The following is a 13,737-nucleotide window of genomic DNA, read 5'->3' as shown; positions in this document are numbered from 1 at the left end:
CTGAATTACAGGAAATTGCCTTAAAAAATGTTAGTTTCTGTGTAGACAGCGCTCCCTGACACACCCAGCACCCAGCTGATGTCATCCCCTTCACTGGGGACCATCCAGAGTGGTGTCGCAGCACCCCCGTGCAGTTGAAAGCGACGTTGCGAAACAAATGCTGCATACTTGACATTTTTACATAGTTTACATAGTTTACATAGTTTACGTAGTTTACGTAGTTTACGTAGTTTACGTAGTTTACGTAGTCTTTAAATGCAGCCAGAGTCTGTCAATGGAAAAGGAAGTTACCAAACCACAAGATAAAAAATATGTGTTTTTTGAGCAATGGCTTTATGAGATAGCTAGCAACATGTAAACAATTACCCATTCCTATAAGTGAGTACTATTTAAAACGTTATAATTGGCTGTTAGTTATTTTATGACTGTTGCCTCCCGTTTTAGTTTATTGTGATGATAAAGAGGTTTTGTTTTTGATTATAATTATTAGGTGGTGGTTGCTAGCTACAATTATATCTTCAACCTAGCTTAGCTTTTAGCTAGCTGCTCGGTAAGCTAGCTTGACTTGCTAGAAAGTTCCATAAAAAAAAAAAAAAAAAAAAAAAAAAAAACTTGAGGAAAAAAGTTACTAAACGAAACAATGTTTTATTATCCCCTGAATCAATGTTTCACCTGTCTTGAATGAAACTGTACTAAATCTCCGAAAATAAATGCGATATTTGACAAAAGACTAGTTCCTCAATCTTTGTGTTGCGTTTTGAAACCCTATGTTCTCATCCAGTAGCGAATACGTGATTTTGCGTGAAAGTGACGTAGGGCGTAATGAACTACGCCACGATGTTTGCGGGGCATCATACGTAGTTAAATGCATAAACGTTCGATAGGCTATGATATCATGGAGGGAGCGTCAATTCAGTCACAACAGATAGATATTTTTTTTTTTAAGTCAGATATTTTAAGAGTTAAAACTATTAAGTGAACCGGCGATTCATAACGTTTGAAACGGGTTCTCTCGACCGATTCATGCTTCATTTGGATCGGCTTGGGCTCACGCAGACCGATATACATTTGAACAAGGTATCGGTAAATCGTTACATTCCTAATATAGTAGTCGAGGGATAGGGTATAGACATGTAGGATATAGAACAGGTAGTACCGTGGGGTAGTCGAGGGATAGGATATAGACATGTAGGATATAGAACAGGTAGTACCGTGGGGTAGGATATAGACATGTAGGACATAGAACAGGTAGTACCGTGGGGTAGGATATAGACATGTAGGACATAGAACAGGTAGTACCTTGGGGTAGGATATAGACATGTAGGACATAGAACAGGTAGTACCGTGGGGTAGGATATAGACATGTAGGACATAGAACAGGTAGTACCTTGGGGTAGTCGAGTTCAAAGAAGGTCTCCAGGTTATTGATGAGGTTGGGGTCTACTCCTTTCAGTGGCTTCAGTAGAGAGACCCCCGCCAGCTTACTGTAGGGCTGCTTGTCACTGCTCTTCTTGTTGAGATAGAGTCGGCTACATTCAGGGAGACAGACGCACAGAAAGGGAGACAACAAACGAGAGCTTCAGTTTGTTTTTTAACATGTTGCCTAGTAAACTTAGAATGGATATATTTCCAACACTTATTAGTCAAAATTGAGGCAACTTTGAAAAAGACACAATCACAAACGCTGGTATCAATGGCTTTATAAAAAATAAAATAACTTTTTTTTTTTTTTTTTAAATCACTTCACAGGTTTTTCCCCCCCAAAAAAAGACGTCAAAAGTGGTGTTTATGTTGGGATAAGTCCATGCTACTGTCTTTACAGGCCTAGTCTACATCTCATTCTCAATCCCAACAGGAAAGAAAAGCACCGTCTACAAAACGATGGAATTAGACTGTCTGGTCCAACCAATGGGATTGAAGCCTAATTATCTGCATTTAAATGCCATGGATCATGTGACCGACTCAACATTCCACAATCTCCGAGGTGGCCTGAATGAAACGTGACGAAAAAAACCCTTTGTTTCTGAGTGAATCACACACATGCTTTCACGAGGTTGCATCTCAAATGGCACCCCTATATAGTCTAGTGCACTACTTTTCACCAGAACCCAAATGGGCCCTGGTCAAAAGTAGTACACTATGTGGCCTTGGGTGGTCTAGTGGTCTAAGCCACAGCCCTCGGTGCACATACACTGCTGCAGCGCGAGTTCCAATCCTGCTCATTTCAGCACACGCTCTCCTTTATCTTTCCCACTGTCTCTATCCAATAAAGCATTAAAAAAATGCCATGAAAATATATATATAAAAACAAAAATCTAAAAGTAGTGCACTATATATGGAATAGGGTGCCATTTGGGACACGCGCATTCTCATCGTCCTCCTTGTGGATTCTCTGCTGCTGTCTCCCCGATGAACATTAAGGATTCTCTGCTGCTGACTCCCCGCTGAACATTAAGGATTCTCTACTGCTGTCTCCCCGCTGAACATTAAGGATTCTCTGCTACTGTCTCCCCGCTGAACATTAAGGATTCTCTGCTACTGTCTCCCCGCTGAATATTAAGGATTCTCTGCTGCTGTCTCCCCGCTGAACATTAAGGATTCTCTGCTGCTGTCTCCCCGCTGAACATAAGGATTCTCTACTGCTGACTCCCCGCTGAACATTAAGGATTCTCTGCTGCTGTCTCCCCGCTGAACATTAAGGATTCTCTGCTGCTGTCTCCCCGCTGAATATTAAGGATTCTCTGCTACTGTCTCCCCGCTGAACATTAAGGATTCTCTACTGCTGACTCCCCGCTGAACATTAGGATTCTCTACTGCGGTCTCCCTGCTGAACATTAAGGATTCTCTACTGCGGTCTCCCTGCTGAACATTAGGATTCTCTGCTGCTGTCTCCCCGCTGAACATTAAGGATTCTCTACTGCTGACTCCCTGCTGAATATTAAGGATTCTCTACTGCTGTCTCCCCGCTGAATATTAAGGATTCTCTGCTGCTGTCTCCCCGCTGAACATGAAGGATTCTCTGCTACTGTCTCCCCGCTGAACATTAAGGATTCTCTGCTACTGTCTCCCCGCTGAACATTAAGGATTCTCTACTGCTGACTCCCCGCTGAACATTAGGATTCTCTACTGCGGTCTCCCTGCTGAACATTAAGGATTCTCTACTGCGGTCTCCCTGCTGAACATTAGGATTCTCTGCTGCTGTCTCCCCGCTGAACATTAAGGATTCTCTACTGCTGACTCCCCGCTGAACATTAGGATTCTCTACTGCGGTCTCCCTGCTGAACATTAAGGTGTGTTCCCTGAAGCAGTAATTATGACGTTATGGGGAAGGAAGGTGTAGAAACTGGAGAAAACAGGGTGTTGGCTAAGTGGAAAAGTAATGTTGCAACAGAGTACAACTGTCAACCAGTAAAACTGGGAAATCTCTTTTCGATCCCCACAATAACAATGACTAGCACGCCGATCTGGGGGAAGTATATCGGGGGACTCGGGGACTGACTTTATTTCCACTGCTCCATCTATCACTAGGCTAAATATACAGAGCCTTCAGAAAGTATTCACACCCCTTACATTTACATTTAAGTCATTTAGCAGACGCTCTTATCCAGAGCGACTTACAAATTGGTGCATTCACCTTATGATATCCAGTGGAACAGCCACTTTACAATAGTGCATCTAAATCTTTTAAGGGGGGGGGGGGGTCAGAAGGATTACTTTATCCTATCCTAGGTATTCCTTAAAGAGGTGGGGTTTCAGGTGTCTCCGGAAGGTGGTGATTGACTCCGCTGACCTGGCGTCGTGAGGGAGTTTGTTCCACCATTGGGGTGCCAGAGCAGCGAACAGTTTTGACTGGGCTGAGCGGGAACTGTACTTCCTCAGAGGTAGGGAGGCGAGCAGGCCAGAGGTGGATGAACGCAGTGACCTTGTCCACATTTTGTTGTGTTACAGCCTCAATTTAAAATGGATTAAATTGAGATGTGTCACTGGCCTATACACACAATACCCCCATAAAGGTCAGTGGAATTATGTTCTTTGAAATGTTCACAAATTAATTAAAAGCTGAAATGTCATAAGTCAATGAGTATTCAGTCCCTTTGTTATGACCTAAATAAGTTCAGGAGTAAAAATGTGCTTAAGTCACATATTAAAGTTGCTTGGACTCACTCTGCGTGCAAAAATGGGTGTTTAACATGACTATGTCATCTCTATAACCAACACATACAATGATCTGTAAGGTCCCTCAATTGAGCAGTGAATTTCAAACACAGATTAAACCACAGAGACCAGAGAGGTTTTCTAATGCCTCGCAAAGGGCACCGATTGGTAGATGGGTAAAAAAAAAGAAAAGAGAAAAAAAAGCAGCTGTTCAAATATCCTTTTTGAGCCTGGTGAAGTTATTAATTAATTACACTTTGGATGGTGTATCAATACACCCAGTCACTACAAACATAAAAAGGCATCTTTCCTAAATAAAGTTGCCGGAGAGGAAGGAAACCGCTCAGGGATTTCACCCCGAGGCCAATGGTGACTGTAAAACAGTTAGAGTTTAATGGTTGTGAGAAAACTGAGGATGGATCAACAACATTGTAGTGAGGTGTCCTTTTGAACACAGAAAACAAGTGAAATACAACCAACCAACGTAAAAACCTGGTTAACTACGTATGCTGTGAGGAAAAGCACCATAAGCAATGTTTCAAGACTAAGCCTCACTCGGGCAGAGGGACATTAGCCTACATTTAATTCCTACAGAAACAGGCCTCAACAGAGGAATGTACAGAAGACCGTTTTAAAGCCATGTTTAATCACATGCCCCCTTTATAGTGCACTACTTTTGACCAAGCCCATTACACTATATAGGGAATAGGGTACACTACTTTTGACCAGGCCCACTACACTATATAGAGAATAGGGTGCACTACTTTTGACCAAGCCCATTACACTATATAGGGAATAGGGTACACTACACTATATAAGGAATAGGGTGCACTACTTTTGACCAGGCCCATTACACTATATAAGGAATAGGGTGCACTACTTTTGACCAGGCTCACTACACTATATAGAGAATAGGGTGCACTACTTTTGACCAGGCCCATTACACTATATAAGGAATAGGGTGCACTACTTTTGACCAGGCCCACTACACTATATAGAGAATAGGGTGCACTACTTTTGACCAGGCCCACTACACTATATAGGGAATAGGGTGCCATTTGGGACTCAGTCCACGTCACCTGGCATGGAGGGATGACATTCTGGAGATGACTCACACCCTTCCTGTTAGAACAGCAGGAGCTGATCAAACTAGTTGTTCTGTCTTCACTTCCACTAAGGAAGCTTCGCTTCAAGTGTTTTTTTGGGGGGTTTTGTTGCGGTGATCATCTCTCTAAAAACATAGATTAACTAGGCCTAACGATTGGTGGTAAGAAGCCGGGTCGTATTCATTAGCGCACACCATACCATGAAACGGTTTGAAACAGAAAAACGGTCTGCTTTCTTCCGTTTTAGTGAGTAAAGAATACGACCAAACAACAAGCCAATTAGTGATTGTCAGCAAGCCAAGAGGCATCCCACGTTTGAAATTCCTCTGTCTATAGCCTAGAACAAGTTGGCCTTCTGCCAGCGATAACATCTTGCCTGAAACAACAACTAGAGGGGATTATTTAAGATACTATATAAAGAGGTAGGGTTTCAGGTGCTTTCAGAAGATGGTCAGGGACTCTGCTGTCCTAGCTTCAGGGGGGGGGGGGCTGGGCTGGGCTGAGCGGGAGGGCCAAGAGACCAGAGGTGGCAGAACAGAGTGCTCAGGTTGGGGTGTAGGGGGTTTGATCATAGCCTGAAGGTAGGGAGGGACAGGTCCTCTTGCTGTTCCGTAGGTAAACACCATGGTCTTGTAGTGGATGGGTTGGGGTGTAGGGTTTGATCATAGCCTGAAGGTAGGGAGGGACAGGTCCTCTTGCTGCTCCGTAGGTAAACACCATGGTCTTGTCATGGATGCGAGCTTCGACTGGAAGCCAGTGGAGTGTGTGGAGGAGAGGGGTGACATAGGATAAACTTGAAAACCAGGCGTTCTGGATAAGTTACAGGGGTTTGATGGCAAAACGAGAGCCAAGCCAACAGCATGTTGCAGTAGTCCAGACGGGAGATGACAAGTGCCTGGATTAGGACCTGCGCCACTTCATGTGTGAGGTAGGGTGGTACTCTACAGATGTTGTAGAGCATGAACCTGCAGGAGTGAGTCACTGCTTCCTGTGTGAGGTAGGGTCGTACTCTACGGATGTTGTAGAGCAGGAACCTGCAGGAGTGAGTCACTGCTTCCTGTGTGAGGTAGGGTGGTACTCTACAGATGTTGTAGAGCAGGAACCTGCAGGAGTGAGTCACTGCTTCCTGTGTGAGGTAGGGTGGTACTCTACGGCTGTTGTGGAGCAGGAACCTGCAGGAGTGAGTCACTGCTTCCTGTGTGAGGTAGGGTCGTACTCTACAGATGTTGTAGAATATGAACCTGCAGGAACTGGCCACTGCTTTGATGTTTGCAGAGAACGACAGGGTGTTGTCCAGGGTTACGCCAACGTTCTTTGCACTCTGGGAGGGCGACACGAGTTGTCAACCGTGATCAAAGGAAGTGATGGAGGCATGTTTTAATGTGTCGGGGGGGCTAGGGTCAGTCTGTTATATCTGGAGTATTTCTCCTGTCTTATCCGGTGTCCTGTGTGAATTTAAGTATGCTCTCTCAAATTCTCTCTCTTTCTTTCTCTCCATTCTCTCTCTCGGAGGACCTGAGCCCTAGGACCATGCCTCAGGACTACCTGGCATGATGACTCCTTGCTGTCCCCAGTCCATCTGGCCGTGCTGCTGCTCCAGTTTCAACAGTTCTGCCTGCGGCTTGGAACCCTGACCTGTTCCCCCGGACGTGCTACCTGTCCCAGACCTGCTGTTTTCAACTCTCTAGAGACCGCAGGAGCGGTAGAGATACTCTCAATGATCGGCTATGAAAAGCCAACTGACATTTACTCCTGAGGTGCTGACTTGCTGCACTCTCGACAACCACTGTGATTATTATTATTTGACCATGCTGGTCATCTATGAACATTTGAACATCTTGACCATGTTCTGTTATAATCTCCACCCGGCAGAACCAGAAGAGGACTGTCCACCCCTCATTAATAATAATAATAATCCCCAGTTTACAATTGGCTCATTCATCCCCCTCCTCTCCCCTGTAACTATTCCCCAGGTCGTTGCTGCAAATGAGAACGTGTTCTCAGTCAACTTACCTGGTAAAATAACGGTAAAATAAATAAAATATAAATTAAGTGTTGAATTTGGCCAACAACAAACATGTATGGCTCATGTGCTACCTGAGGTTCATCTGATCTAATAGAAGTTTAGTAATGCTTAAGTTGTTACGAGTGTACTGATATAAGAAGGACACGTGACATCCCCCGCCAACTTTGAGAAAAAACACTTTATATCAGAGTTGACTGAAGATGGCTATGCATATTCATGGCAGGAGACTAGTAAGCATAGCATCTCTCTCCGTTGAATTGAGGCGGTTGACTTCAACATCCGTCATCGAATAATCAAAAAAAGGATTACCATAATTGAGATGTGTACACCAATCAAAAGAAAGGATAGGCAGGAGCTAAACATCCCGCGTGCCGCTTTGCGGAGAACTCCCGTTGTTCGAGCAGAGAGACGTGCATCTTGTCAGTATATCAATAATCTTTGTCTAGGCGCCGGCCAAACTTCCCAGACAAGACAGAAGAGTTTGCTCATATATTACGACGCCATTGTGACGTTTTCATGCACATTTTTTCCTTGAGAAAAAAAAAAACACCCCAAAATAGTTTAGTTAAGATGTAAAATTGTGCGAATAAGACCTCCTTGGCAAAAACGACTAAATTATTTACGGATTTCTTGAGCTACACTACATGGTCAAAAGTATGTAGACACCACTCCATTAAATCGAACACACAGCCATGCAATCTCCATAGACAAACATTGGCAGTAGAATGGCCTGACTGAAGAGCTCAGTGACATTCAACGTGGCACCATCATAGGATGGCACCTTTCCAACAAGTCAGTTGGTCAAATTTCTGCCCTGCTAGAGCTGCCCTGGTTAACTGTAAGTGATGTTATTGTGAAGTGGAAACGTCTAGGAGCAACAACGGCTCAGCCGGTGAAGTGGTAGGCCACACAAGCTCACAAAATGGGACAGCCGAGTGCTGAAGCTTGTAAAAATCGTCTGTCCTCGGTTGCAACACTCACCACTGAGTTCCAAACTGCCTCTAGAAGCAACGTGGGTACAAAAACTATTCATCGGGAGCTTCATGAAATGGGTTTCCATGGCCGAGCAGCTGCACACAAACCTAAGATCACCATGCACAATGCCAAGCGTCGGCCGTAGTGGTGTAAAGCTCGCCACCATTGAAAACGCCTTCTCTGGATTGATGAATCACGTTTCACCATCTGGCAGTCTGACGGACGAATCTGGGTTTGGCAGATGGCAGGAGAACGCTACCTGCCCCAATGCATAATTCCAACTGTAAAGTTTGGTGGAGGAGGAACAATAGTCTGGGGCTGTTTTTCATGATTCGGACTAGGCCCCTTAGTTCTAGTGAAGGTAAATCTTAACGCTACAGCATACAATGACATTCTAGACGATTCTGTGCTTCCAACTTTGTGGCAACAATTTGGGGAAGGCCCTTTCCTGTTTCAGCATGACAATGCCCCCGTGCTACAAACGAGATCCATACAGAAATGGTTTCTCCAGATCAGTGTGGAAGAACTTAACTGGCCTGCACAGAGCCCTGACCTCAACCCCATCAAACACCTTTCAGATTAATTGGAACGCCGACTGCGAGCCAGGCCTAATCGCCCAGCATCAGTGCCCTACCTCACTAATGCTCTTGTGGCTGAATGGAAGCAAGTCCCCACAGCAATGTTCCAACATCTAGTGGAAAGCCTTCCCAGAAGAGTAGAGGCTGTTATAGCAGCAATGTTCCAACATCTAGTGGAAAGCCTTCCCAGAAGAGTAGAAGCTGTTATAGCAGCAATGTTCCAACATCTAGTGGAAAGCCTTCCCAGAAGAGTAGAAGCTGTTATAGCAGCAATGTTCCAACATCTAGTGGAAAGCCTTCCCAGAAGAGTAGAAGCTGTTATATCAGCAATGTTCCAACTTCTAGTGGAAAGCCTTCCCAGAAGAGTGGAGGCTGTTATAGCAGCAATGTTCCAACATCTAGTGGAAAGCCTTCCCAGAAGAGTGGAGGCTGTTATAGCAGCAATGTTCCAACATCTAGTGGAAAGCCTTCCCAGAAGAGTGGAGGCTGTTATAGCAGCAATGTTCCCACATCTAGTGGAAAGCCTTCCCAGAAGAGTGGAGGCTGTTATAGCAGCAATGTTCCAACATCTAGTGGAAAGCCTCCCAGAAGAGTGGAGGCTGTTATAGCAGCAATGTTCCAACATCTAGTGGAAAGCCTTCCCAGAAGAGTGGAGGCTGTTATAGCAGCAATGTTCCAACATCTAGTGGAAAGCCTTCCCAGAAGAGTGGAGGCTGTTATAGCAGCAATGTTCCAACATCTAGTGGAAAGCCTTCCCAGAAGAGTGGAGGCTGTTATAGCAGCAATGTTCCAACATCTAGTGGAAAGCCTTCCCAGAAGAGTGGAGGCTGTTATAGCAGCAATGTTCCAACATCTAGTGGAAAGCCTTCCCAGAAGAGTGGAGGCTGTTATAGCAGCAATGTTCCAACATCTAGTGGAAAGCCTTCCCAGAAGAGTGGAGGCTGTTATAGCAGCAATGTTCCAACATCTAGTGGAAAGCCTTCCCAGAAGAGTGGAGGCTGTTATAGCAGCAATGTTCCAACATCTAGTGGAAAGCCTTCCCAGAAGAGTGGAGGCTGTTATAGCAGCAACGTTCCAACATCTAGTGGAAAGCCTTCCCAGAAGAGTGGAGGCTGTTATAGCAGCAATGTTCCAACATCTAGTGGAAAGCCTTCCCAGAAGAGTGGAGGCTGTTATAGCAGCAATGTTCCAACATCTAGTGGAAAGCCTTCCCAGAAGAGTGGAGGCTGTTATAGCAGCAATGTTCCAACATCTAGTGGAAAGCCTTCCCAGAAGAGTGGAGGCTGTTATAGCAGCAATGTTCCAACATCTAGTGGAAAGCCTTCCCAGAAGAGTGGAGGCTGTTATAGCAGCAAAGGGGGGGGGGGGGGGGGGGATCAACTCCATATTAATGCCCATGATTTTGGAATGAGATGTTGGACAAGAAAGTGTCCACATACTTTTGTAGTGTATCTTAGATTCATTCGGACTATTTTGAGTTAGTGTAAACTGCCCACAGCGTCTCAAGATGGACAACAAGTACTATTGTTGCTTTTAGGGGAGGATGCTTGGCTAGGCGCCAGCCCAACTGACGCATGCTGACGCCTTTAATGCCCAGAGCAGGCAGGACCCCCAGCCAGCAAACAATGACCTAAAAACTCAAAAGAATCATGATTCTACACACCTCTCATTCACCATTGGGGAGCTTATTGGAGCTGTTATCTGTGACTGAAACATATAAAGCAGTGCTTCAATTTCAAACAATGTAATTTGTGATTTCTAAGCATACAAATAAGATGATTTATTGAAACCTTTGAAACAAGGCAGCAACCGACCTGATTGTGAAGTGAATGAAATCGCTTGACTGCTTGCTCAATAGGATATCCTTCAAACTGCAGAAGCCACACAAAAGATTTGTTCTCGAATTCGAGTGTTGCGCAGAGGCAGACTGAGCATGTTTTGGATTCTACAAAGCTGTGTCACTCGATAACATTCAATAATAAATGTATTGCATTCATTCTTGCACCATGCGATCATTTATCAACGTGTACTTTCCATATATGCTGCCTGATCTACTTTTCTGCGCGCACATGATAGACAGTTGGTGGTTGGAGTACGGTATGAATCCTGCTGTAGAATTCCTTGAAACCAGCAGGTCAAACGAACAAATAAAATGAACGACTCATTCGGAAAAAAAAAAAAAAGCATGGTTCGAGTCAGTAAAGAGTCGTTCAAAAAAAAGAATCGTTCGCGAATTACACTTCACAATTCCTCCCATTTACGCTTACACCGCGTTAGTGTGCTAGTCGGAGCTAGGCAACATGTGTGACCAGCTAGATGGTTGAACACCGCAGCGGCACAACCAGTCAGCAGGTCAGAACCGTCTCAACGCGGTCACAACACACAGGTGTTTGGAGCACGCTCCACAGCCCCAATTAGCACAGGTGGCCGCCAACGTCTTCAGTAAACTAACGACCTAACATGGCCGTGTTGGTGTGTAGTAATGTAACCTTTTGTTTTTGGAAAATTATTTATTGCCGATATGAATTATACGTTCATATATTTCGAAACACGTACCATAACCAATCCTTTCAGAAACTTTCATAACGAGCGTCGGGGATCTTAAAACGAACCCGACCAGAAGATACTATCGTCAATAAGCGCTAAAAACAGTGACCGTCTATGAATGGGCTACAAGATAACTAGCTAACCCAATGAATTAGACGGTGTAATTAATTGGGCAATAAGATAACTTGTTAGTTAACGTTATCATCCAACTACCATCGTGACCACATCAGGTGTTCAGTCATACGACAATGCCATACCGATGATGTCGTAATTAGTGCTAGCATCAACGCTAGCAGCTAACGTAAAATCCGTAACAAATACACTGATATTCAATTTTGTCTGTGCCAGTAACGTTGACGTTAGCTAGCTTGCTAAATACAAGGGAGCGCTGAAAAACACCAGTTTAGACATTTAAACAAAACAATAACGTTAGTGACTAACAATTTAATGGTATTAAGAGACATTACTTTACTTAGCTAGTAAGCTAATCGATGTTTAGCTAGCTATCTCGCCCAGGGTGGCTATCCTGTGAGAGGTTGTAAATTCAGTCTATCGACATAGATAGATAGCTAGCTGACGTTATATTTGACACGGCTTCTCGTCATGCTAACGTTAGCTTGCGACATATTTTAGCTAGCTAACATAGTGTGTCACTAGCTAAAATTAATAGGCAATACTTACACATAGATGATGGACATGAAATGCATAAACCAGAGTACGAGAAATAGAATGAATCCAAATAGAGAGAACCCTTGCATGGCAAGATCCAGAAGAGCCATTTCTGTGGCTAGCTGCTACGTTAACAACACCGGTGTAAATATCCAAACAGACTGGCGAGCCCAAGGGGAATCTTCCCCAAAAAACGTCGCTTGGGGTACGAACTGGGCGGGGTATGGCGCTTCCGCCCGTCTTTTCTTCTTCTGTGGATTTTATGTCGGTTGGCAACCAACTTTACAGTGCATTACCGCCACCAACTGGACTGGAGAGTGGTCTAAATCTAAGGAAACCATTTTTTCTTTTTTTTTTCTAAATGTAACCTTTATTTAACTAGGCAAGTCAGTTAAGAACAAATTCTTATTTACAATGACAGCCTAGAAACAGTTCAGGGGCAGAACGACAGATTTTTACTCAATCTAGCAACCATTTTGTTTACTGGCCCAACACTCCAACCACCAACCACCTGCCGCCCCATTCAGTTGTAAGTGAACATTTAAGAACACAATACTATGCTTTCTTGAATATATTCACAGATCTAAGGACCCTAAAACAGGGAGGACAGGAGCAGCTTTTAATGTTCATGAGTTTAAGGCGGCAGTGACGAAAAGAGCAATGAATCATTTATCTGTTTACACAATGGAGTTGTCGGCATTTCTATTGGCTGCAGAGTGGGTGGAGGAGGTTGAGGCCAGACAGAGTAGTCATCTGCTCTGATTCCTATGCAGCACTAAAAACCCATCCTCCAACCCCCATGTTATCTAGCTTGATACTGCAGCACTGATGAGCTAAATGCATTTGTGTCTCAGAGCAGACAGGATGTATTGTATGAGGTTTTGCAGTGCTTGTGTAGGGTGAAACAGATTGGCGTATTTGTGATGTTCCTCTGGGTACCAGCTCATGTGGGAGTAGAGGGGAATGAGGAGGTGGATATTATCTCCAAGCAGGCTCTTAAAACATCCTAATGTTGAAATTAATTTGTACCTTTTATTTAACTTGACAAGTCAGTTAAGAACAAATTCTTATTTATAATGACGGCCTACCCCGGCCAAACCCGGACGACGCTGGGCTAATTGTGCGCTGCCCTATGGGACTCCCAATCACGGCCGGATGTGATACAGCCTAGATTCAAACCAGGGACCGCCAGTGACGCCTCTTGCACTGAGATGCAGTGCCTTAGACCGCTGCATCACTCGGGAGTATGAATGTTATTGTCAATCAGTAAAGCAGAAGCCAAGGGGTTAATAAGAACAGCGGTTAAACACTAATGGCAAGAGTTGTGGAATCACGGAGAGAAAGAGAAGACAACCTGTAAAAGATCCAGCAAAATGCAGGGAGGTCCTCAGGCCAAGAGAGAAGGGAGGAAAGTGTCGTCACAAGGCTGAGACTGGAACACACAAGACTGAGACTGGAACACACAAGGCTGAGACTGGGACACACAAGACTGAGACTGGGACACACAAGACTGAGACTGGGACACACAAGACTGAGACTGGAACACACAAGACTGAGACTGGAACACACAAGACTGAGACTGGGACACACAAGACTGAGACTGGGACATACAAGACTGAGACTGGAACACACAAGACTGAGACTGGAACACACAAGACTGAGACTGGAACACACAAGACTG

The 13,737-nt window shown here is 44.5% G+C and overlaps 1 protein-coding gene across 1 annotated transcript in view; it reads right to left on the bottom strand.

The window, feature by feature from the left end:
* Positions 1-12,295, bottom strand: part of ugcg (UDP-glucose ceramide glucosyltransferase) — a 52,858-nt gene extending 40,563 nt beyond the window's left edge. The window contains exons 1-2 of the mRNA XM_055861145.1: positions 12,069-12,295; positions 1,388-1,529 (exon numbers count right to left, since the gene is read on the bottom strand). Of these exons, the coding sequence (XP_055717120.1) occupies positions 1,388-1,529; positions 12,069-12,166 (240 nt within the window). The 5' untranslated portion in view covers positions 12,167-12,295. The remainder of the gene's footprint in view (positions 1-1,387; positions 1,530-12,068) is intronic.
* Between the last annotated feature and the right edge of the window lie 1,442 nt (positions 12,296-13,737).

This window comes from Salvelinus fontinalis, chromosome 2 (genome assembly GCF_029448725.1).
Source record: "Salvelinus fontinalis isolate EN_2023a chromosome 2, ASM2944872v1, whole genome shotgun sequence".
Taxonomy (NCBI): domain Eukaryota; kingdom Metazoa; phylum Chordata; class Actinopteri; order Salmoniformes; family Salmonidae; genus Salvelinus; species Salvelinus fontinalis.
Note: the sequence above shows the minus strand (reverse complement) of the source record. Positions and strands in the feature narration are given on the sequence as shown.